The following is a 26,389-nucleotide window of genomic DNA, read 5'->3' as shown; positions in this document are numbered from 1 at the left end:
TTCAAATGTTGTGGTTTGAGTGCTTAAAGAACATTGAAAATATAAATGACCGTGCAAAGTGCAAAAAGAGTCCTTGCAAGATTCAAAGGTTTATTTGTCACATAACTAACGTATGCGTACAATGAGCAGTGAAATGCTTATTGGCCCCCCCGAGATTGTACAGCAAAAGAAAAACAGGTCAGGAATAAAATTTAAGAAGTTCAAAATATCCCGGGAGTATACAGAAGGTATACCCTAATAAATATCTATGTAAAATGTGCAGATAATATACAAAATGTGCAAGTACACTCTATGAGGAATATATATATATGTATGTATTTATGTTTATAGACACATGTATAGTGCACAGGCATTGAAGTATCAGAGGCAAAGTGTCAGTAGTAACAGTTCTTAGTGTGTCCATCAGGGGTGTCAAAGTCAAACTTCTTGAGGGCCATACTGAGTGAGGGCTGTGAATAAAATCAGGGGCCAGACATTTTTTATTGAAGAATTTTTCTTTTTATTGCACACCAGTAGACCAGAAAGCTCTGCAGCGGGTCATCAAGGCAGCCCAGCATATCACCGGTACCCAGCTCCCGGCCATAAAAGACATTTTTCACAAATGTTGCCTTCGAAGGGGTCTCAGCATCAGCAGAGATCCCTGCGCTCTGGGAGGTGCTACAGGAGCCTCGGAGCCCGCACTACCAGGCTCAAAAACAGCTTCTTTCCACAAGCTGTTGCCCGCTTGAACCTGGCTACCCACTGAATGTCTGTAGATGTTTTTAAATATTTTGTACTCATGCTCTTTTTTAACTATTTTTAGCTTTTGGTCTTCATCTCTGTATATATTATACTGTGTTTGCTATGTTTGTCTATGTTTGTCTTGCACTGTTTGGCAAAGCCACAGCCATTATTTCATTTTTAACATGTGCCTGCACATTGTTTTTAATGACAGTAAATTGAATTGAATAGAAACAACAAGTAAGCTAGTAACTGCATTAAATTAAAAAAAAATCATTACATGCATGCACAGTTCAGATATTATGGTTTTTCCATGTTTGTGGGTAATACCAGCAAAACTGATTAATAAAGCAAAAAAGTATCAAGTGCTGAACAATGTTTTTGTATAAAATGATAACTGCACAATTAAACCACATTTGCATCAGTAGCTTTGTCGTTAACAAAACAACAACTGAGGTCATGGTTTTCAGAAAAACTTTGATAAAGAAAAATTGTCAATGCAAGAAGTCGTATCTCAAATTGTATGGCTGACTGTGGCAGCTTGAAAGGACACACCAATAGGGCCTATAATGCCAAACCTAAGCAAAATAGGCATTGTGCTTGGTTTTTAGTTCAACTCTTACCAGACTCTGCACCTTTTTTTAAGAAATTATCTTGTCTTTTCTAGGCTTAATGTCCTTTGCTGTGGCAACTTTCAATACCGAGAGCAGATGCTGGTCTGTGAGGCGGGATCTGTGGGATGTCTTGTTGAGTTTATGGAGAACATCTGTTCACATGAGTTGGTGCTTCTCAACATAGACATGACGTGTGCAGCATGAAGGCGAAGCTGAGACATTGATTTGTGGAGTAGAGGTGCAAACTCAGCAGCTACAACTGACTGGTACTGGGTCTTCAGAGCAGTGGTACATTGCAATTCAGTGAATTCTAAGTGCAAGTGTTCAAGTGCAGTATCAACATCAATTGAAAATGGATTTACAAACAGATCAGGGTTGAATTTCTGTGATACAAAATTGGCAAATCTCTTGAGTGTGTTGAGTTTGTCAGCATAAACTTTGGTTGGGAATGGGATGGTGACTATGTCACTGACTGACTGGCAAGTAGGAAAGTGAGACAAATTGCCTTGGTGCATCTGGCCCTCCCATAGACACAGTTTCATTTGAAACACTTTCACTGAGTTTTGCATTTAAGTGATAAGCTGATTTTGACCCTGGAGTTTTACATTCAAGGCATTGAGGTGCTCTGTTACATTACACATATAAACCCAAAGCCGCTTAGCCACTTTTCATCCTCAAGCTTGGGATGACCTTTTGTTTGCTTTACATGAAACAAGCGATCTCAGCACGGGAGTCATAAAATCTTTGCAACACTTTCCCCCGACTCAACTAGTGCACCTCCATGTGGTATGGCACATCCTCGTGCGCAGAATTTTGCTCCATCTTCTCTTGAACCAAACCGACCAAACCACGGACCTCCCTGCAGATCAGGCAGGAGTCTGTGTGGACTATGATGTTTGCGGATAACATTGTGATCTGTAGCGAGAGTAGGATGCAGGTGGAGGAGAGCGTTGAGAGGTGGAGGTATGCACTGGAGAGAAGTGGAATGAAAGTCAGTAGGAGCAAGATGGAATACATATGCGTGAATGAGAGGGAGAACAGTGCAGGTGAGGATGTAAGGAGTAGAGGTGACGAAGGCATATGAGTTTAAATACTTGGGGTCAACTGCCCAAAGTAACAAGGAGTACAGGAGAGAGGTGAAGAAGAGAGTGCAGGCAGGGTGGAGTGGGTGGAGAAGAGTGTCAGGAGTGATTTGCGTCAGAAGGGTACCAGCAGGAGTTAAAGGGAAGGTTTACAAGATGGTAGTGAGACCAGCTATGTTGTATGGTTTGGAGACAGTGACCGATCACCTCACTTTCATCCTGATCCTTACCTGAATAGTTTCCTACTGCTTGGGCTAGCTTATGAGTTTGCAGTAAGGGGATTGCATAGTTGCACCCATGGACACTGTATGTGATTTTTTTGTGCACAGTACGTGTCGGTGACGTAAGTCATGTTCATCATATAGCTTAAAAACAGTGGGGGTGAATGTAGCAGTGTGATGTTGTTGGGCTGTATTATGAACATGCCATGGTATATTTTGGAGAAAGTTGTATGGGTTCAAACACAGGCTTTTATTCTGAAAGACATAGGTTAGCGTTTTTTATTTTCAGGGTTCCTATGTTATAATATAGCTGGTCTCACAACCATCTTGTAAACCTTTCCTCTAACTTTTGCTGGTATCCTTCTGTCGCAAATCACTCCTGACACTCTTCTCCACCCACTCCACCCTGCCTGCACTCTCTTCTTCACCTCTCTACTGCACTCCCCGTTACTTTGGACAGTTGACCCCAAGTATTTACACTCATATGCCTTCGTCACCTCCACTCCTTGCATCCTGACCATTCCGCTGTCCTCCCTCTCATTCACACATAGGTATTCCATCTTGCTCCTATTGACTTTCATTCCTCTTCTCTCCAGTGCATACCTCCACCTCTCCAGGCTCTCCTCCACCTGCACACTACTCTCACTACAGATCACAATGTCATCCACAAACATCATTGTCCATGGAGACTCCTGCCTGATCTTGTCCGTCAACCTGTCCATCAGCATTGCAAACAAGAAAGGGCTCAGAGCTGATCCTTGATGTAATCCCACCTCCACCTTGAACCCATCTCACTCCAACCGCATACCTCACCATTGTCACACTTCCCTCATACATATCCTGCACCACTCCTACATACTTCTCTGCAACTCCCGACTTCCTCATACAATACCACTCCTCCTCTCTCAGCAGCCTGTCGTGTGCTTTCTCTAAATCTACAAAGACACAATGTACCTCCTTCTGGCCTCCTCTATACTTCTCCATCAACATTCTCAAAGCAGACATCACATCTGTGGTGCTCTTTCCTGGCATGAAACCATGCTGCTGCTGCTGATCATCACCTCTCCTCTTAACCTAGCTTCTATTACTCTTTCCCATGTCTTCCTGCTGTGGCTGATCAACTTTATATCTCTGTAGTTGTTACAGTTCTGCACATCGCCCTTGTTCTTGAAAATCGGTACCAGTATGCTTCTTCTCCACTCCTCAGGCATCCTCTCCCTTTCCAAGTTTGTGTTAAACAATCTAGTTAAAAACTCCACTGCCATCGCTCCTAAACACCTCCATGCCTCCACAGGTATGTCATCAGGACCAACTGCCTTTCCACTCTTCATCCTCTTCATAGCTGCCCTCACTTCCTCCTTGCTAATCCACCACACTTCCTGATTCACTATCCCCGCATCATCCAACCTTCTCTCTCTCTCATTTTCTTCATTCATCAGCCCCTCAAAGAACTACTTCCACCTTCTCAGCACACTCTCCTTGCTTGTCAGCAAATTTCCATCTCTATCTTTGATCGCCCTAACTTGCTGCACATTAATTAAGTAAGTTTAAACAACTCTTTAAAAACAACATATTGAATAGATATAGGATGGATGAACAAAGAGGTGGTCTGGAATAACATGGTATGGTACATGACGTGTAAGGTGCCTTGTTTGACTTGTACTGTTTTGTTTATTTTGATGTCAATGCATTGGCATTTCTTTTCTTTTTTTCCACTTTTGTATTGTCTTGAAAGTTTTGTTTTGTTTTGATTTGATTGATAAAGTATAAGAAAGGGGTAGGACCAGAAAAGTTCTTTACTTCATCCTACACCCTTTTCGAACATGGTCTAGTTATTACTTGTGTTCTTCTTACAGAGAGTTTGCAAAATATGTTCAGTATTATTTCCATTTGTTCTTGTATACCTGCCTGTGTAATTTACTTTGTTATTTTAGCATGTTCGAAATAAAAAAATCAATCAATCAAAATGATGAACGGGGATCATTTTTGTTTTCGGTGAAACAAATTAAAAACAATGAAACAAACATACAGCTTTGAGCTACCATTTTTTTTCTAAATGACTGTCATGCATGACACTGCTGGGTTTGATGTGACATTGTAATGAGGTCAAAGTCTTCTCCACTAGTCTGGGTTTGATGTGACATTGTAATGAGGTCAAAGTCTTCTCCACTAGTCTGGGGATCCACAAACATGTTAAGGCTACAAATATCATGGACACTCACTACATCTGCACTGTCTGTCTGTCTGTCTGTCTGTCTGTCTGTCTGTCTGTCTGTCTGTATGCGTGCCTGCCTGCCTGTCTGTCTGTCTGTCTTCCTTCCTGTCTGTCCAGATGACAGCATGTCTGGCACCAGTGTGTCAGACGTCCATGATCGCCTGTCTTCTCTGGAGCTGCGTGTTCAGCAGCAGGAAGATGAACTGATGGTGATGAAGGCCGCCTTGGCTGACGTGCTGCGACGCCTTGCCATCGCTGAAGACTCCGCCCCCCCCTCTTCCTCTTCATCCTCTGCAAAGAGGCATCATGGAGGGAAAGGTAACCCCCCCCCCATGCACACATAAACACACAATCCCTGTACCCATCTGTTTTATTTTGTCTTGTCTTTTTTTTGGGGGGGGGGGTGAAATCTGGTTTGCTTCCAGCTTCAGTCTGGACTCACTATCATGACACCATGACTTGTCCATCAACCAGATTTGCAAAACTTGAATGAAGTTATGAATTAGAACTAACACATGTCCTGTAAATGAGGAGACAGGGGGGGGTTCTCTGTTTGTCTGTCTGTCTGTCCGTCTCACACACAGATTGCAAACCTTTTCTTCCTCTAATTGGTGTGACTAACCGTGTCTAATGACTAGGGTTGGGTATCATTTGAAAATTTTCGATACCGATACCAAGACCAATACCTCCAATTCAATATGATGCCTACACGATACTTTTCCCGATACTATATATTATGAAACCCTTATAGGATTATCAGCAAACTAGTTTTCTATACAGCGAGCCCCATAACTCGTTGACACATTGTGTTATTTTGGTTCTGTACTCTAGCACTTTGAAATTGAAAGGATACAGTGACAATGAGGTCAGCGTGCAGACTGACATCTTTAATGTATGTTTGCTCATTCTAGCATTTAGCATTCTTATGCAGGAAGATAAGCATATCTGCCTTTTCTGGCAGGAGACGGGCCCTTTCTACACTAATTGTGTCCCCAGCTGTTGAGAATGTTTGCTCAACCAGAGTGGAGGATACTTGGGGACACAAGTACCTAGCACTTAGACCAAACAAGACTGGTAAAGTCTCCTTTCTCTCAAACCATCAGATTACTGGATTTGTTGAGGTCAACACATTAGGTAGGCTTCTATACAGCTCCAACTCCTCTCTGCTTCAGTCTGCGCGTTTGTGCTGACACCCTCCACCTTTCCGCTGATGGTTAGGGCCCTGTCTTCGTCCTCAAAGAGTTCATGTATTTACTCTTACTTTTCCTAGTAGATCATTGCAAATGTAACTTACCTAAAAGATGGAGATTCAACTGTATTGAAGGGCTGCAACCCCTTAACTATGAAGCGGGTTACAGCTCGGTGACATCCCTCTCTCTTTTCTTTCCTCATTGTAGCATTGGTACTAGCCAAAGAGAATGGAGTCACGGAGACTTGACTTGGTGATCTACTCTACTGCAGGCTTGGAGTAGGGACGAATGAAATAGGAGATAAAGTCAGGAAAATGCAGAGCTAACGTTATTTTTTATTTTTTTAACCTCAGACTGCTAACTGTTAACTAAAGTTAGCTAGTGCTAGCTACATTAGCTTCATTTATATAACCTAGCGTAGCTAACGTTCTATGACATTAGACTAGCTTCATTTCTTTTTTACCTCAGACATACTGCTAACGCTAGAACCAGAAACACTTGACAGAACCTTCCTTACCTGTTTCCTTATTGCTAGCAGTTTCACCAGAAGACCCAGTGGCAGTTGTCCCCCAGAGCTAACGTTAGAACCAGAAACACTTGACAGAACCTTCCTTACCTGTTTCCTCATTGCTAGCAGTGGCACCAGAAGACCCAGTGGCAATCGTCCCAGAGCTAACGTTAGCGTTGGCAGCAGCACGGACATTAACGTTATCAAACACAGAGCAGTTGTCCACTCGTAAATGTATGCCATGCGTGATCAGATGTGTCATCATATTCAACGTATTCCCACAATTGCATTTGATAATCACTTTGTAGCTGTTGCATTTTACTGTGTCAGGTTTGCTGTTTATTTTTACAAAGTTTAGCCTCGCTTTGGAATGCAACTTGCCCACGAGTTTTCAGCTCCAACCACTCACGAGACGCACACGCATACAAATAGCTTCATGCTGATTTGTCAGTCTGTACAACAACGCCGGCAGTGATTGGCTGGCTGCGATAGTGTTCACGTCGTCTACCGTAAAGTATCGAAATTTGGCACCATTTTTTTCCAAAGAGTTTGATACTCGGTAGGGCCGAGATATTTCGGTCGGTGCCATATGGGCACCATTTTCGATACCCACCCTACTAATGACAGGAAGTCAATAGGCTCATCTGTCTCTACAGTACCTGTCTCATTCATTACACGTTCTGAACTGAAAACAATTCACATTTGGGTATTTTTTCCTTCTAAAGCGTTGGTGCTGGTTTCACATCTCCTTTGTTTCCAGCAGTTATTTCAGACCCTTGAGAGATGGTTTGTTTTAGAATATCTGACTTGGATGTTAAAATCAGCCTGGCCTGTGCCTCCTGTTTTATCGGTTCTGTTGGGACACTTCCCTGTCTCATCCTCAGACCAAAAGTTTTGTTAAAATTCAACATGAGGAATTTTTAGTCCCACTCTCACGTGACTGTTGGCTCTTTGTTGCCCCCTGCAGGCGGGGCTCTTCTGCGTGAGGCCTACTCAATGTCCTGTATTGCCAATGGAGGCTCTGCCAGCCGTAAACCCTCCCACAGAGAGCGAGACCCCGCCCCCCTGTCGGTGACCAGGAAAGAAACAGTCTCCTCTGCAGCCAAGAGGTATACCACAAACACACACACAGGATTTTAGTGAAAGGTGCTTTAAGATTTAATGTATTATTATTATTATTATTACTATCATTATTATTATTATTTTCATTATTATTACAGATTACAGATAGGTAATTGAGTTATCGGTAATAAGTACATAATGAGTAGATGCAAGATAATGGTTGGATAACAGGTGTTTGAGCAGGGTTTTGTTCACAGTGTTCTGAGACACAACCTTTCAGGACCCCCCCCCACCACCACCACACACACAAACACACACACACACGCACACACACACACACACAAACACACACAAACTACACTAAACCGGGACACTAATAGACTACACTAAACCACAAAGATACACACACTACATTAAACCGTAAGACCAACACTGTACACACAACCCACACACACACTCCAAACTCAACTTTACATAAACAAATTGCTTGGCTTGGTTTCGGTGGTCCATCTTATCTGATGATGACATCCCTCTCTGTTTTATTGGTGAGTTTTTATGTGACTATAGAGTCCTATGCAGGAAGAGTGTGGTTGCATCCAGGAGGTTTTGTATTTGTTCTTCAGTTGAAATTGCAAGTGATTGTCAAATTATGGTCCACACAGAGACTTAATAATCTCCTGCCATTAGCATTAATTTGTCCAGTTCCATGTCTGCCCAGTAGTCTCCATTCCATATAAGGTTATCTGGGAGGTTATGTCATTATCCCCTCTAGATAATGACATTACCTCCCAGATAAATTAATGAGTTTTATGCAAAGTTTGAAAAACCTGTTCCACCAGTCTTCCCCCCTACTCCCACTCCACTCCAGGGGGGTGAGGTGAGAGCAATATTCAAGAAGCTGAACATTAGGAAAGCAGCAGAGCCAGACGGCATCGGTCCTGCTTTGTTGAGCCACTGTGCAGCACAATTGGCCCCAATATTTTCCACCATATTTAACACCTCTCTAGGTCAGTGTACAGTTCCACAGTGCTTCAAACTCCCTACCACCATTCCTGTGCCAAAGTCCTCAAAAATCACCTACCTCAATGACTTCAGACCAGTTGCCCTAACATCTGTGACCATGAAAACATTTGAGCCTATCATTCTGTCACACTTTAAATCTCGCAGCTCCCCAAAGATGGACACATATCAATTTGCGTATCAAGCCAACCAGTCTGTTGAGGATGCAGTTAGCATAATAATAATAATACTAATAATAGTAATAATAATAAATCAATCATATATAGCACTTTTCTAACACACAAAGTAGCTTTATGTAAGGCAGGGCACCTGACTAGATATGTTTACAGTATTCAAATGCCCCGGATCTAAGGACCTTTTCAAGGAGGGACTCAATGAAAATCAAAAACACTTCTTTTAGTTTAACTCGGAACAATAGCCGGCATTTATTAAACATTAACTATTCAACAAACTGTTTGTGATTTCTCACTTTCTTTTTCAATGTTCTTTCAGTTGTAGTAAATCAAAATGCGTGTGTATCCCAAAAAAATATAAAATAAAAGTACCTATTCAGAGCTCTGATAAAATAAACTCAAAATAAAACCCAAAGTCCATCTACCCGGGTAGTATGCTTTTAAAGTGTGGTGAGATCTCAAGCGCTTATCTGTGTGACGACATGGAGACAGCGTGGCGTTGGAACAGTTCGTGCTGGCGGTGAGATGCTGCACTTCCGCCCTCTGTTCCACGGCTGCGCACTCGTCTGTCCAATGGCTAGCGGTCCACTGGATCGTCTCAATTTCTCGCTTAAACAAAAAAACCAACCTGCATAGCAGGTCAATACTCGAATTACTCTTTAGAAAATAAACATTACCAGATCTGGAATTGGTATGACTCGATAATCCGTATTGATGAACGCAGAGTGACTCGGAACTTTACTTTCAATCATATCGTTTCCTCATGCGAGCTCAGACGCTAGCTTACAACCCAGCAATACAGGTTCACCATGGCTCTGCCTAGCACCTCAGCTCATTAGACTAAAGTCCACCTCCGACTGGGTTTTGTTTAACTTGTACACATCTTATCAAGACATTTACTCATTACCAAGTAAATGGTCGAGCTAACAAAGAGAATAGAATACAGTAAAGTCTCTCAACCAGAACCTTGCATGATCAACATATGGAAGACACTGACTATGCTAGCAGCGCACATGGCGAAGGTAAGGCGAGACACTCACCGGAGAAAATAATTATAAGTTCACGGAATCCTCCTCAGAACTCCGACACATGTTGCTGTATTACCTGCTGAAAAGTGCGTTCTTGAAAGAGAACTAATTTACTTGCTCTTAAATCTCATATTTTCACTTTGTACCTCTTGTAGTTGAATTCGTTTTTGCTCCAGCTCTGCTGAGCACGATTTTCATTCTTCTTCTTTGCTGTAACCACTGTAACAGTTTCTACTATCCGCAGCGTTACTACTGCCATCTACTGGGCAAGTTTAATATGCAGGGAAAATGCATAGTTGAAAATGGCAAGGAAACTAAATTAAATCATATATAAAACTAGGAAATAACCTAACACTGCATTTTGGCTGCTTTATGTGGGTTACATTTACAATAAACGGGGTGAAACAAGACAACAGATAAACATGGCACAGACGTACAGGGGTGGATGGGAAAGGGGGGCAAACATACAGGGGTGGATGGGAAGAGGGCGCTACGAGAGGGAGAAGCAACAGCCACACACAACGCCAGCATTACTCTCCTACTTAAACACATACAAAAGGGCAAGAAAAACAAAAAAACAACAGCACTGTGGATGTTGATGTTGTGTAGGGGTTTACTCCCGTTGCCTGTTCCTCTCCCGGGGTGTCCACTAGGCAGTGGCACTATTTACCCCATAGCTGGGGGCTAGTTCATGGTCATCAGGGAATATCCACACACTGGTGGGCCTGCGTACCACACGTCTAGGTGCCAGACTTCCTCCGAGTCCCTGGTAGTTCAGCCAGGGTCCAAGGTGTACCCAGTTGCCATGTGTTGCCATGAGGAGGCGCTGCATAGGGCTTGCTGTTGGAGAGGCTATGTACTGGCAGGGAGAGACTTACGCGCTCGGCTCTCCTGTTTGCATTTCTGCTAGCCAGCAGTGAAGGTTGAAAGTGAGATGTACAGGCACAGAACACTACAACCCCACTTCTTACACAAGAAGTTCAAGTACTTTATTTGTCACATGCACAGAAATACAAAGTAAAACATGCAGTGAAATGAAGAGGGGTACTCCGTCTGTCATTATGTGAAGAAATACATAGGCCTAGATAAAAGACAAATGATCAGTGCATTTTTTTCCAAGTCAAAATAAGCAATAAATAAAAAACAATAAATAATGATATATAAATGAATGTCAGACACACAAGAATGTCAAGAATATTAAGTCAAACACACAAGAAAGTTAAGTCAAACACAAGAATGTTCAGTCAAAATAAACAATAAATAATAATATATAAAAGAATGTCAGACACACAAGAATGACACGAGAAACAAGAATGTCAGACACATGGTGGAGCATAGCCCTGCACCATGCCCTGCAACACCTGGAATCAGCAAACATCTACACACGTATCCTGTTCATAGACTTTAGTTCCACCTTCAATTCCATCAACCCACTCAAACTCTTTACCATACTCTTGAATATGAACACCGACCCAGCCATATGCCACTGGATTCAGAGCTTCCTGTGGAACAGGCTACAGAGGGTGAAAGTTAATAATCTAACCTCACACCTTCTTACCCTCAGTACAGGTGCTCCTCAGGGCTGTGTTCTCTCCCCCTGGCTCTTCTCACTTTACACCACCCACTTTACATCCATGAACAGTTCTGTGAAAATAATGAAATATGCAGATGATAAAACCATTTTAGGCCTCATCTCCAACAATGATGAAACCCAGTACTGCACTGGGGACCGGGGTTCGTGCCCCGGTCTCGTCAGATCTGACTATGGCCGGACTCGATGAAGCAGCAATAATTGGCAACGCTGTCTTTGGGAGGGGGGCGGAGTCAGCTTGTGTTCATCGCATGAATGCGTCTCTGTGTGTGTTGGAAAAAGCAGTGGTTTGGCCTGGATTTGCCCTGTCACAACAGTGGAGAGGCATCTCCTTCAAGACTGCCGGCCAGAGAGATGCAGTTGGCGAACACATGCAGTACGAGGGTGGGAGTTTGAACTAAAATAGGGATCGATTGGCCACTAAATTGGGAGAAAAAGGAAAAATCCGAAATAAATTTGGAAAAAATAAAGAATACCAGTACCATACTGCAGTAGACCAAGCTGTCACTTGTTGCGCAAACAACGGCCTTCTGCTTAATACAGCCAGAACCCAAGAACTCATTATTGACTTTCGCTGCATGCCAAATCCCAAAACACCCATACAAATGAATGAAGACCCCATCACCACCACCAACTCTTTTAAATTTCTTGGAACATACATCAGCAATAACCTGAAGTGGAAAATTAACACTGAACACGTCATTGCAAAAGCTCAACAATGGCTTTACTTTCTTAGGCAGTTTAAAAAATACCGGATCAAACATCAACTTCTCATTCTGTTTTACTCAGCCATTATCCAGTCCATCATAACATTTTCTATTACAGTATGTTACGGCAGCACAAACAGTCAAACATGGAAAAGAAAAAAAAACTGCTGGGGATTGTCAACAAGGCATCCAAAATCATAGGCAACCCACTCCCCTCAGTTGAATCTCTACATACTAACCAGACTGTAAAGCGAGCAAAGAAGATCATCTCCGACCCCTCAGATCCTGCTCATCACCTCTTCCAGCTCCTTCCCTCAGGGAGGCGCTGGATCACTGTCCACTAAGACAAAACGCTTCACAGCCAAAACGCTTCACAGCCCCCCCCCCCAGCTATCAGGACTCTGAATTCCTCCCTTTAGTCCCCAGCCCACACACCCCTGGCCTGCATACCACCATTCACCTAATTGTTGTGCGTAATATGTTTGTTTCTGCTATTGTGTGACTCTATTGTTTGTGATAATATGTGAAGTGTCTGCTTTTGTCCATTGATGTATTGTGCTGCAGAGTTTAACATGCTGTACTGAAAACGAATTCCACCGGCCTTGGTCGTGTGGCTAATAAAAAACTATCTATCTATTCCTCCCTATCCCGGTATTGAAATCTCCTAGCAAAAACATTTTGTCATTGCTGGGGATACGACAGAGGGCCCTTTCCAGTGCCTGATAGAAGTGGTCCTTCGCCTCCTCTGTAAATAGTAGAGTGGGTGTGTAGACACTATGCAGGGTGGCATAGAGCCCTTTTGCTGGGTGGACACGGACAGACATAAGTCTTTGAATTATAGGAGTTTTTACAAGACTGGGCAGGCAGGGACTTCTTATTGCAAGCCCAACACAAGCATCATTGATGCTGCCCTCCTGAGGGGTATCCTTTCCATAAGAAGGTATAACTGACCCTCTTGTTTGAGGGATCCTTCACCCAGAAGTCTGGTCTCACTCAGGGCTGCAATGATAATATCATAGCGATTCAGTTCCACTGCTACGAGAGCAGTTCTTTGAGGCCTTTCAGGATTTGCATGCAAAAGATTCCTTGCATTCCATGTTGCCAATTTAAGGGGGATTATTTTATGTTTTGTGACTGCTGAGTGAAATGTCCCAATAGGTATAGTAACCTATCTAGGAGTATCTGAGTGGGCAATCTTTAGGCCCACTTTTCTATGCCCCTCCCAAATTGGGGTGAGCAGTGCGGTCCCTAATTAGGGCTGCTCAGTCACACATGGGTCCATTGAGAGCAGCTGCCCCTCAAATAGCAGCTATTATCGACCATGTACCCTGTTCCGCTGGCATGTAGGGTTCTGACTTGGTGTTTCCAGTTCATTTAAAACTGCCCCATCACCAGACACCCCATCGCCACCAGGTTTTATTGTAATTCATTAATTCCAGCTATAGATTCACCTTGGTCAGAAGTGGGAAGAAACATTTGCAAAGATATTTTTAGAGTGCTACTGAGGGTGCGCCATTTCCAGTATCACTAACTTGGCCATGATGAGCTTGGATCCAGTGGCAAGGGGGAGAACCAAGACAACCAGTTCCTCAAAATACACTGCTCAAAAAAATAAATAATAATTCCACCAGGTGGAAATTAGACAATTTGCAAGACAATCCCTATAAAAGGAATGGATTTGCAGGTGGTGGCCACAGACCATTTGCCTGTCCTCATCTTTTCTGGCCGATCTTTGGTTAGTTTTTCATTTTGCTAGTGCCCTCACCACTAGAGGTGGCATGAGGCGGTATCTGCAACCTACAGAAGTTGCTCAGGTAGTGCAGCTCATCCAGGATGGCACATCAATGCGTGCTGTGGCAAGAAGATTTGATGTGTCTCCCAGCACAGTGTCCAGAGCATGGAGGAGGTACCAGGAGACAGGCCAGTACACCAGGAGATGTGGAGGGGGCCGCAGGAGGACAACAACCCCGCAGCAGGACCGCTATCTGGTCCTTTGTGCAAGGAGGAACAGGAGGAGCACTGCCGAAGCCCTACAAAACGACCTTCAACAGGCCACTAATGTGCAGGTTTCTGCTCAAACAGTGAGAAACAGAATGCATGAGGATGGTATGAGGGCCCGACGTCCACAATTGGGGCCTGTGCTCACAGCCCAACACCGTGCAGCCCGATTGACCTTTGCCAGAGAACATCTTGGTTGGCAGATTCGCCATTGGCGCCCTGTGCTCTTCACAGATGAGAGCAGGTTCACACTGAACACATGTGACAGACGTGAGAGAGTCTGGAGACGCTGTGGAGAACGTTCTGCTGCCTGCAACATCCTCCGGCATGACCGGTTTGGCGGTGGGTCAGTGATGGTCTGGGGAGGCATATCCTTGGAGGGCCGCACAGACCTCTACGTGCTAGCCAGAGGTACCATGACTGCCATTAGGTACCGGGATGAGATCCTCAGACCCATTGTCAGACCATATGCTGGTGCAGTGGGCCCTGGGTTCCTGCTCATGCATGACAATGCTCGTCCTCATGTGGCCAGAGTGTGTCAGCAGTTCCTGTATGTCGAGGGCATTGATGCTATGGACTGGCCTGCACGTTCCCCAGACCTGAATCCAATCGAGCACCTCTGGGACATCATGTCTCGTACCATCCGCCAACGCGATGTCGCACCACAGACTGTCCAGGAGTTGACCGATGCCCTGATCCAGGTCTGGGAGGAGATCCCTCAGGAGACCATCCGTCGTCTCATCAGGAGCATGCCCAGACGTTGTAGGGAGTGCATACAGGCACGTGGAGGCCACACACACTACTGAGCCTCATTTTGAATCGTCTTGAAGAATTTCCACAGAAGTTGGATCAGCCTATGTTCTCATTTTCCACTTTGATTTTGAGTGTGATTCTGAATCCAGACCTTAATGGGCTAATGATTTTGATTTCCATTGATCATTCTTAGGTTATTTTGCTCTAAACACATTCCTCTGTCTTATAAATAAAGATTTTCAGCTGAAATATTTCATTCATCGAGGTCTATATTGTGTTTTTAGGTGTTCCCTTTATTTTTTTGAGCAGTATATTTGCAGGAGGCTGCCGGAATTCCAGTTTATTGGAGGCTCGCGTGTCGTGCAACTCCCAACATATTGCTTTTCTCTCAGGGTTGTTGCTCTAGCTTTTGTCAAATGAGGTGTGTAAAGTTGAAATCAGTGAACTTTGACTCTGACATTCAAGATATTTTTATAGCGGCAACCAGTTTGCATTTCAGAGAAAGTTCAGAAATGAAACTTGTATCCCTCACCAAACACACATTTATTTGTAGCTCCCCCCAAAATAGACTGCAATAGAAATAAGCCTTCGGGCATTACAGTGTTTTCATCCTCAGTGATTTTTAGTGGTTAAATAATTTTGAATCTTATGAGCCAAATTTTAGTATCGCCTGTGGTGTAGGTGATTGCCAGTCAACTTTTTCCCGATTCCATTCTTTTAGAAAAACACATGTACATGTGTATTTAGGCCTTTGGTAATAAAAATGGCTGCCATGTTTGTGTGATTGGCAAGTTATAAATCTTAGTAACTATTTAAACGGGTTTGCATATCACTTTGGTCTTACATGTATTTGGTTTTGCCATGTCTTATTCCATGTTTAATTTGTTTTATGGTTTATTGGAAGTTATGGGCCCAGCCTTTGATTTATGTAAGGAGGGTGGGGCTTTCTGGCATCGAGTTGTTGGTCTTAAAGAAAACAACATATTTCTTCTCATCTGGTTCCCAGGGTTTTTTTTTTTTAGTTTAATATTGATTTAATTTAATTGGTCTTTTGATTAAAGGATTGTATATAATGATGGTTTCATTGGAAGTAGAAATTTCCTCACTCGTTACATCGTTTGTCTATTAGTCAGAAACCCGCTGTCCACCCTTTTCCTTTTGTTTCTTTATGTAGAGTACTATGCGTTTGTAGCTATAGCGTTAGAAAGCTTAGTGGTTATTCTTCAATAAGCCCTGTGATCATGGGTTAAATTGGGCCGGATCTATCCGGATCTGAGATCCAGCACCTAGGATCAAAATTGGAACTAAGCCGCTCTCAGCTCCAGCACCTTAGATCATCATAGAAATATACTCACTGGCCACTTTATTAGGTACACCTTGCTAGTACCGGGTTGGACCCCCTTTTGCCTTCAGAACTGCCTTAATCCTTCGTGGCATAGATTCAACAAGGTACTGGAAACATTCCTCAGAGAGTTTGGTCCATATTGACATGATAGCATCACGCAGTTGCTGCAGATTTGTCGGCTGCACATCCATGATGCGAATGTCCCGGTCCACCACATCCCAAAGGTGCTCTATTGGATTGAGATCTGGTGACTGTGGAGGCCATTTGAGTACAGTGAACTCATTGTCATGTTCAAGAAACCAGTCTGAGATGATTCGAGCTTTATGACATGGCGCGTTATCCTGCTGGAAGTAGCCATCAGAAGATGGGAACACTGTGGTCATAAAGGGATGGACATGGTCAGCAACAATACTCAGGTAGGCTGTGGCGTTGACACGATGCTCAATTGGTACTAAGGGGCCCAAAGTGTGCCAAGAAAATATCCCCCACACCATTACACCACCACCACCAGCCTGAACCGTTGATACAAGGCAGGATGGATCCATGCTTTCATGTTGTTGACGCCAAATTCTGACCCTACCATCTGAATGTCGCAGCAGAAATCGAGACTCATCAAACCAGGCAACGTTTCTCCAATCTTCTATTGTCCAATTTTGGTGAGCCTGTGCGAATTGTAGCCTCAGTTTCCTGTTCTTAGCTGACAGGAGTGGCACCCGGTGTGGTCTTCTGCTGCTGTAGCCCATCTGCCTCAAGGTTCGATGTGTTGTGCATTCAGAGATGCTCTTCTGCATACCTCGGTTGTAATGAGTGGTTATTTGAGTTACTGTTGCCTTTCAATCAGCTCGAACCAGTCTGGCCATTCTCCTCTGACCTCTGGCATCAACAAGGCATTTTCGCCCACAGAACTGCCGCTCACTGGATATTTTCTCTTTTTCGGACCATTCTCTGTAAACCCTAGAGATGATTGTGCGTGAAAATCCCAGTAGATCAGCAGTTTCTGAAATACTCAGACCAGCCCGTCTGGCACCAACAACCATGCCACGTTCAAAGTCACTTAAATCACCTTTCTCCCCCATTCTGATGCTCGGTTTGAACTGCAGCAGATCGTCTTGACCATGGCTACATGCCTAAATGCATTGAGTTGCTGCCATGTGATGGCTGATTAGAAATTTGCGTTAACGAGCAGTTGGACAGGTGTGCCTAATAAAGTGGCCGGTGAGTGTATATTGTAATTGTTAAATTAAAAAGAATATTGATCGCCTCATAATAAGTCTAAAGTAATGTCAGAGGTTGGGCTATACCCAGCGCCATATAGAGAGTGCTCTGGTGTTGATGAATGTGAGCCACACTGACATTTGCAGTGCCGACTCAAGCTGCATCATCATTGGTTCGTTGCGTCTCGTGTCAGCGCGCGATCTGGAGACGTCAAGCAACAAACGCGCCACAGTGCGCTCTGAATCCAGAAGCGAGCAGCAGAGTAGAGCACTAAAACTAGCTAACCGTGGAGAAACTGTAAGACTGAACAAATAGGGGTAACTTCACCCATCTAAGAACAGCCAGCCTCAGAAGCATTGCAGCATGTTATCCAAGGATTCATTTTACTACCAGAAGCTAGGTAAACCCTGCAGCATCATGTATCCCCTTGATTTAATAGTTAAATTACCCATTTTCTCTCCTGTTTTTAAAAATGTCACACAGCACAACCCCGGAACAGCACACACTCAGAGCAACAGCACAGACTCAGAGAAGCAGAGCAGCACAGCCCCAGAGCAGCACACAGGCGCTGTAGGCAGTTAAAGTGACACAAGTGCGAAATCCTACTACTGACTTCCTCTGAATGACTTCTGGTGCAGCCTAGCTAGTACTAAGCTAACGCAGCTAACACATAACCACAGCTCGTTGCAAGGTGCTAATTATAGCCATGTCCACTTTTCCCAAATTGTATGACCCGATTCTGTCGATGTGCAGAGACACTGACAACAGAATCACTGTTTAGAGAAAAGTGGCAAAAACCATTGGCGTTTTCGGTTTGTGTAAATGATGCACACAACGATCTTATTCATACTGTATGAATGAGTGAATCTTATCTTGGTCAGTTGGTGATCTGATGTACATCTGGTGTCTGTCCAGCATCATTCATTACATTAATTAGAAAAGTAATTGAAATAATTTCTACAATAATGATGGTATCCAGTTTGTTGTAAAATTCAGTTGCCATAATGTGGCCCATCTCAAATCAATAATAACCCAAAGAAAATGTCATCTAACAACTACTTAATTTTAAAGTTTGATGAAATTTTCATTTGAATTAAACCGGGCACAAAAACATAAAAGGTGTGTCTGTAGGCAAGTCAAGTCAGTTTTATTTGTATAGCCCAATATCACAAATTACAAATGTGCCTCAGTGGGTTTTACAGCAGCACAACATCCTGTTCTTAGACCCTCTCATCGGATAAGGGACAGCTCCCTAAAAAAAAAACCTTTAACATGGAGAAAAAATAGGGAGAATCCTCAGGGAGAGCAACAGAGGAGGGATCGTCTTGGAAGAGACAGCACATCCTGAAACGGCAGAGAGGAGATGATGGGAGTGGTTCTTCAGCGTAAGTGCTGTCCTCAGAATGGCCTTTCTAAACGCTAAAGGATTTATTTGGTTGATCTATCATCAGTTGATCATCCATGTCAGTTTGTGCTGGGTTTAGATCAGTAACTCCATCCGCAATACAAGCAAACAAGCAAGCAAGCAAAATTTTATTTATATAGCACTTTTAAAAAACACAGAGTTACAAAGTGCTTTACACCCCATACACAAAAAATACAAATAAATACATAAAATAAATGTAATGAATATAAAACATAGCATCGGGAGTAACAGACGAAGCTAAAAGTGAGACAAAACAGAAGTCAGGGGTGGGAATCTATAAAGGCCTTGCCTGAAAATATGGTTTTTGAAAGCCTCTTAAAACAGTCCAGAGATTCAGTGAATCTAATGGATTGGGGGAGATTATTCCAGAGGCTTGTGGCTAAAACTGCAAAGGCGCGGTCACCTTTTGTTTTGCAGTTGGAGTGAGGAATGGATAAAAGACCGAAGTTTGAGGATCGGAGTGGTTGGGAAGTGGAATGAGAAGATCAGAACTATAACTAGGGACAAGATCATGCAGTGCTTTAAATGTAATCAATCAAATCTTATAAGTTATTCTGAATTTTACAGGAAGCCAATGGAGGGATGCAAGAATAGGGGTAATATGGGACCTACGACTAGTCTAATTCTAGTTAGTAGTCTAAATCAAATCAAATCAAATCAAATCAATTTTATTTGTATAGCCCAATATCACAAATTACAGATTTGCCTCAGTGGGCTTAACAGCAACACAACATCCTGTCCTTAGACCCTCTCATCGGATAAGGAACAACTCCCTAAAAAAAACCTTTAACAGGGAGAAAAGTAGGGAGAAACCTCAGGGAGAGCAACGGAGGAGGGATCTCTCTCCCAAGACAGACAGCGTGCAATAGATGTTGTGTTTATGCAATTTACATAATACAACACTGAAAGAGGATAACAGAATTATAATGGACATAACATTTATGAAGAATATGATGCACAGGATGCCAAGCAATGTCCAGACGCCATCGGAACAGTCCAGGACCCAAGCCACGTGACCGGCATCATCATGTAAAAAAAATATATATATGAGGAGAGAAATGGCAGGCAGCGTCCAAGTGGCACCACCATCACCATGGAGACCTGGGAGGAGAACCGACTGCAAGTGCACACAAGGGAGACTCGCATGACACCATACACACACAGAAAAAGAGAAAGGAGAAGACATCATTCAGAGAGAGAGAAAAGACATGTGAGAGAAGCCAATGAAGGGAGGCAAGAATTGGTGTAATATGATCAAATTTCTTAGATTTAGTTAGGATTCTAGCAGCCGCATTCTGAACCATCTGAAGACTTTTAGTACTAGAATGTGGCAGACCTGAAAACAGAACATTACAGTCATCAAGTCTGGATGAAACAAATACATGTATTAGAGTCTCTGCGTCAGCCATGGAGAGAAAAGACCGAATTTTAGCTATGTTACGTAAGTGAAAAAAGGCAGTCTTGGTGATTTCTTTAATGTGCTTATCAAAGGAAAAGCTGGGATCAAACGTAACACCAAGATTTTTGGCTGCCACACTTTGTGAAACCACAGAGTTGTCGATTGTTATCATTACTTGATCAAATTGGTGTCTGTGTCTAGCGGGGCCAATAACCAGCATCTTGGTTTTATCTGAATTTAAAAGCAGAAAGTTAAGTGACATCCAGTTTTTCAAAGTAGCCAAGCAGGCCTCTAAGTTAGTGATTTGAGTATGATCATCAGCCCTTATAGGCACATACAACTGAGTATCATCAGCATAGCAATGGAAATTTATTCCATAACTGCGTATAATTTGGCCAAGAGGTGTAATGTAAAGGGAGAAAAGTAGAGGGCCAAGAACTGAGCCCTGAGGCACACCATATTTAACGTCAGAAAGATTTTATATACTATTACTATAGCAGACACAATGTGTTCTTCCAGATAAGTAGGACTTAAGCCAAGAGAGAGCTAAGCCAGAGACACCAAAATTACAATTTAATCTATCTAAAAGTATACAGTGATCAATGGTGTCAAAGGCTGCACTGAGGTCCAGTAGTAGAAGCACAGAAGTGGAATCAAAGTCGATAGCTAGTAAAAGATCATTCACCACTCTGGTCAGAGCAGTTTCAGTGGAGTGACAGGGCCTGAAAGCCGACTGAAAAAGTTCGTATAGATGGTTTTCTTTTATATGGGTCAAAAGTTGTTGATACACAACTCTCTAGTACTTAAGAGAAGAATGGAAGATTAGAGACTGGTCGATAGTTATTAAGAGATCCTGGATCGAGGTGTGGTTGTTTGATTAGAGGTTTAACCACAGCTGTCTTACAACTGCAGGGAACAATGCCAGTAGTAAGTGATAAATTAGCAATGTCTAGCATTGTAGGTCCAAGAAAAGGCTAGAGGTCTTTAAAAAGTTTTGCTGGTAAGGGATCAAGTAGGCAAGCAGTTGGTTTAGAAGCTGACATGAACTTGGTCAAAGTATCAACAGAGATAGTCTCAAAAGCTGTAATAACTGGGACTGTCAGTGACTCATTGTGTAGATATGAATTTAATAAGACAGGATCTGCAGGAGTAGATGGAGTTGAAGAACTAATTTTGTTTAAGATCTCATCAACCTTACTGTAGAAAAAAATCTAGAAATTCATGGACTGTGAATGGTGAGCAGCTAATAGACGTCTGCTTTTTAGTAAGTTTAGATACAGTGTCAAAGAGGAATCTGGGGTTATGTTTATTAATATTTATTAAGTGAGAGAGATACGCTGTTTTTGCAGCAGATAAAGCACGCTTGTATTTCAATAAACAGTCATGCCACGATAGGTAAAAAACTTCCAGTTTTGATTTTCACCATTTACGTTCCAGTCTCCTGCAGGTCCGCTTAAGAGCAAGTGTCTCATCATTAAACCAGGGTGTAGGCCTCTTTAGTCGCCTAGCTCTGGTAGTGAGAGGTGCAACTGAATCGAGGAGACTAGAGAGGGCCACATTTAAGTCACTAGTGACATTTTCAACAGTCTATTACCACAGTGAAAGGAGCTAATACTTCAGGCAGCTACTGGCCAAATGCAGCTACAGTAGAGGGACCAATATGGCAAGTGGCAATTACATATGTGCTGACATTAACTGGACAGGCCAATAATGCTTCAAATTTGATGAGAAAATGATCTGACCCAGCAGATGTGGTTGGCAAGACATTGAGATCAGAAACAGCTATTCCTTTAGATAAAACCAAATCTAGGGTGTTGCCACTGCAATGAGTCGACTCTTGAACAAACTGAGTGAACCCAAAAGTATCAACTGGTGCCAGAAAGGCTTTACTTAGACGATCAGCAGCCTTATTCAGATGAATATTGAAATCACCAAGAATTAGAATCTCATCAGAGTGAGTAACAAGGCCTGAAACAAATTCCCCAAATCAAGAAATAACGAGAAACAACCAGGAGGCTGATAGAGTATCACAATTTGGATTGAGCCGAGTCTATTCATGGCTGAGGGAGATGGACCAAGAACAAGAGACTCAAATGACTGGAATTTAGATTCAAGTCTACAAGTCAGATTGAAAATAGATTTATATATTAAGGCAACACCCCCACCATGTTTATTTGTCCGAGCTACATGAGCATAAGTATAGTCAGGTGGGGAAGCTTCATTTAAGGGATGAAAAACATTTGGTTTCAGCCGTTTCACATAACCCAGTCATATCAAAACTATGTCCAAGAATCAGATCATTTATTAGTAAGGCTTTGGTAGACTGATCTGATATTTATGAAACCAAATTTAAGCATCTTGTGGAAGTGATCAGTAGTAGGCAGAACTTGAGAGCTACCAATAGGTGAAATATTAATTGGAATTAGACACCTTGTTGACAGTTTTGGCAACCAACGCTTTGGACGATATGTGGTCACATTCTTGATAACATTAGCTGTTTGGTTCTGTAGATTATTAGGTACTTTGTTGCACATTTCACTACTACCAGTGGCAGGAATAATTACTAGATTATTGTGATTCACACATTTAGGAGAGGAGAGCTTGGGAGCAATACAGCAGGGTAGGGAGACAGTCTCAATGTTATAGACCAAGCTATCAGGCTAATAACCTACACTATGAGAAATTCCCTGACTAATCATATTAATTAAACTACTTGACTCCACATGCGCACTAGATTTAAACCTAGCAGGCTCTCTAATCACCTGCAACCTGCTGAATCATAAGTCCCTAGTGTCAAACTAAACGTAAACAGCTATCTATATTGCTAGACAAAAGAGCGGCGCCGTCCCCAGTAGGGTGAATGCCGTCTGCTTTCAGCAGATAAGGGCGGCCCCACAAAGAAGGCCAGTTATCAACAAAGCCGAATCCCTGCTCATTACAGTAACGAGCCAGCCAGCGGTTCATTGAGGTGAGCCTACTGTACATCTCATCATTACTCCTCACAGGTAAGGGACTACAGACAATTAATTGATGCCGACACATCTTTCTGGCAAACTCAAGCATTCTGACTAAGCTGGTTTGTGTGATCTCTGATTGCGTCATCCTTGCATTATTGGTGCCGACATGAATAAAAATGTTGCTGAAAGTAGTGGTGCTGTGTGCCTGGGTTCCCTGACTCTCCCTCCGTGATGCCAGCACCCTAAGATTAGCCTCTATGTCGGAGACTCTGGCCCCGGGTAAACAGTGAACCAAGGCTGGCGAAGCTAATCTAACATTGCGAGTAATGGAGTCTCCTATCACTAGCGTGCGTTGCTTTACTCTGTCGACAGAAGTGGGAGAAGCACGATGGCCGGTAGGACTACCAACAGGGCTGGTGAGTGGTGAAAACCGGTTTGCAGTCGGAAGAGGTGACTGCAGACCAGGCCACACGACCGATGGCTTGCTCTTGCGAGCCTTCCGACACCAGTAAACAGTGAAAAACTCCGCCTCATCTGCCGACGAAGCTGAGCTATTGCTAACAACAGCAGGTCTGCTGTCAGGCCCGGGGCTACTGAGCTAGTGCTAACAACAGCAGGTCTGCTGTCAGGCCCGGGGCTACTGAGCTAGTGCTAACAATAGCAGGTCTGCTTTCAGGCCCGGGGCTACTGAGCTAGTGCTAACGATAGCAGGTCTGCTGTCAGGCCCGGGGCTACTGAGCTAGTGCTAACAATAGCAGGTCTGCTGTCAGGCCCCGGGCTAAGGCAATCTGTAGTGCCCATCACATCTAACGTAATCCTAGCCGAAAGCAGCTGCTCTAACTCACAGACACGTCTCTCTAGTAGAGACAGCCTATCTGTAACTACGGAGCAGTCACCACAAACCATCGTTTTAACGAGGCTGCTTTGACTGCAAATGTAATGGAGCTAACTGCTAAGCTAGGCTAAGCTCAAAGCTAGTAACAAACTAGGAACAAGAAGCTACCTACTAAACACAAGATTCGTATAAGAAAGAAAACTAGAGAATCTAGCGATAAGTGAACTAAGCACAGAAAATAGCTAAATCAGAACAAAATGAAGAGGTTAGAGCAGAATATAGAGAAGAACTAGTAAGAAAATAAACGTTGTCAATCTCACGAAGCCGCCGCTCACGAAGGCGGAAGCTGGAAACAGCTGGCAGTGATCAGTCAACTCAGTGGAAGAACTCAGTCTAGTTCTAGTTAGTTTAGCAGCTGCATTCTGAACCAACCGTAGGCGATTTAAAGTAGCTTGGTTGAGGCCAGAGTAGAGGGAGTGAAAGTAATGTAGACGGGAGAAAAAGAAAGTGTGAATTAATTTTTCGATATCATTACAAGACAAAATATTTCTGATTTTTGCAATATTTCGTAGCTGAAGAAAACAGGATTGGACAAGTTTAGTGACATGTTGATCGAAAGACAATTCTGGTCAAAGATGATACCAAGATTTTTAGCAGTAGGTTTGATGTTTGAATGAAGTGGACCAATAAAACTGATCAACTGCAGTGGCACAGTTCTCAGGACTAAATAAGAGAACTTCGGTTTTGTGTGGGTTTAGATGCAGGAAATTAAGGGACATCCAGTCTTTGGTAGCAGTTAAGCAATCATGGGGGGAGGACAGTTGATTCAGGTTATTGAGGTTGGCACAGAAATAATCTGCGTATCATCAGCATAAAATGTCTTGAAAGTGACTAAACAAATGACCCAGAGGAAGCATGTATAGAGAGAAGAGGATTGGCCCAAGAACAGACCCCTGAGGGACTCCACACAGTAGGGGAGATGATGAGGATACACGGTTGTTAATACAAACATTAAAATATCTATTAGATAAGAGTGAAACCAATTTAACACTGCACCAGAAATACCAACCCAGTTCTTCAACCTATCAAGTAAGATGGCATGATCGATGGTATCAAAGGCAGCAATTAAATCTGGGAGAATAAGAATAGTATATTCACCTTTATCAGCATGCATAAGAATGTAATTGGACACTCTAAGTAATGCAGTCTCTATACTATGCTTGTGACGAAAGCCGGATTGAAATTTATCAGAAATGTTATGACCCTCAGTCAGCTGCAGGATTTGGTCTGCAACACTTTTTTCAAGGATTTTGGATAAGAAAGAAAGTTTGTGGTCCACGGTGGTGTAGCGGTCTAAGCATCGGCTTTGTGTCGATGCAGTTGCCCACTGGGGACCGGGTTTCGCGCCCTGGTCTCGTCAGATGCGACTATGGCCAGACTGGATGAAGCAGCAATAATTGGCAACGCTGTCGTTGGGAGGGGGGCGTAGTCGGCTTGGGTTCATCACATGAATGTGTCTCTGTGTGTGTCGGAAAAAGCAGTGGTTCAGCCTGGATTCGCCTTGTCACGAAAGTGGGGAGGCGTCTCCTTCAAGACTGCCGGCCAGAGAGATGCCGTTGGCGAGCGCATGCAGTATGAGGGTGGGTGTTTGAACTGAAATAGGGATCGATCGGCCACTAAATTGGGAGAAAAAAAGGGAAAATCAGAAATAAATTTAAAAAAAAGAAAAGAAATAAAGTTTGGAAATAGGTCTATAATTATCTATCCTTGCCGGCTCAAGGGAGGGTTTTTTGAGGAGGGGCTGAACACAGGCAATTTTAAAGTAGTCATGTACAGACCTGGATGTGAGTGAGCAGTTGATGATACAACTGGAGGTAGAACAAATGCTGAAATGTGATTTGGTAAACGCTTCTTAGTTTTTTGTTTTTGTTTCCCCAGTGCCTTGCTCAATCAGCTCCCAGGCTCCTCCTGCACATGTGGAGCTCTAATTGGCTGGATGGGGTTCATTCTGTTATTGATTTTAACTGTCTATCTGTCCTTCTGTCTGTCTGTCTGTTTACCTGTCCTTTTGTCTGTCTACAGTTGGTACAGGTGGCACGGTGGCCCAATGGTTAGCACTGTTGCCTCACAGCAAGAAGGTCCTGGGTTCAAACCCCAGGCCATCCCAGGTCCTTTCTGTGTGGAGTTTGCATGTTGTCCTTGTGTCTGTGTGGATTTCCTCCGGGTGCTCAAAAAAACATGCATGTTAGGGTTAACACTCCTGCCTTTGCCCCTGAGCAAGGCAGTGGAAAGAAGTGAAGTTGGTCCCCGGGTGCTGCAGCTGCCACTGC

General features: G+C 43.2%; 1 protein-coding gene across 1 annotated transcript in view; it reads left to right on the top strand.

The window, feature by feature from the left end:
- LOC130122431 (echinoderm microtubule-associated protein-like 4) overlaps positions 1-26,389 on the top strand; it is a 218,711-nt gene that overhangs the window by 64,468 nt on the left and 127,854 nt on the right. Inside the window, exons 2-3 of the mRNA XM_056291344.1 lie at positions 4,970-5,170; positions 7,518-7,659. Of these exons, the coding sequence (XP_056147319.1) occupies positions 4,970-5,170; positions 7,518-7,659 (343 nt within the window). The remainder of the gene's footprint in view (positions 1-4,969; positions 5,171-7,517; positions 7,660-26,389) is intronic.

This window comes from Lampris incognitus, chromosome 13, assembly GCF_029633865.1.
Source record: "Lampris incognitus isolate fLamInc1 chromosome 13, fLamInc1.hap2, whole genome shotgun sequence".
NCBI classification, from domain to species: domain Eukaryota; kingdom Metazoa; phylum Chordata; class Actinopteri; order Lampriformes; family Lampridae; genus Lampris; species Lampris incognitus.
The sequence above is the reverse complement of the archived record's forward strand: the minus strand, read 5'-3'. Positions and strand labels throughout refer to the sequence as shown.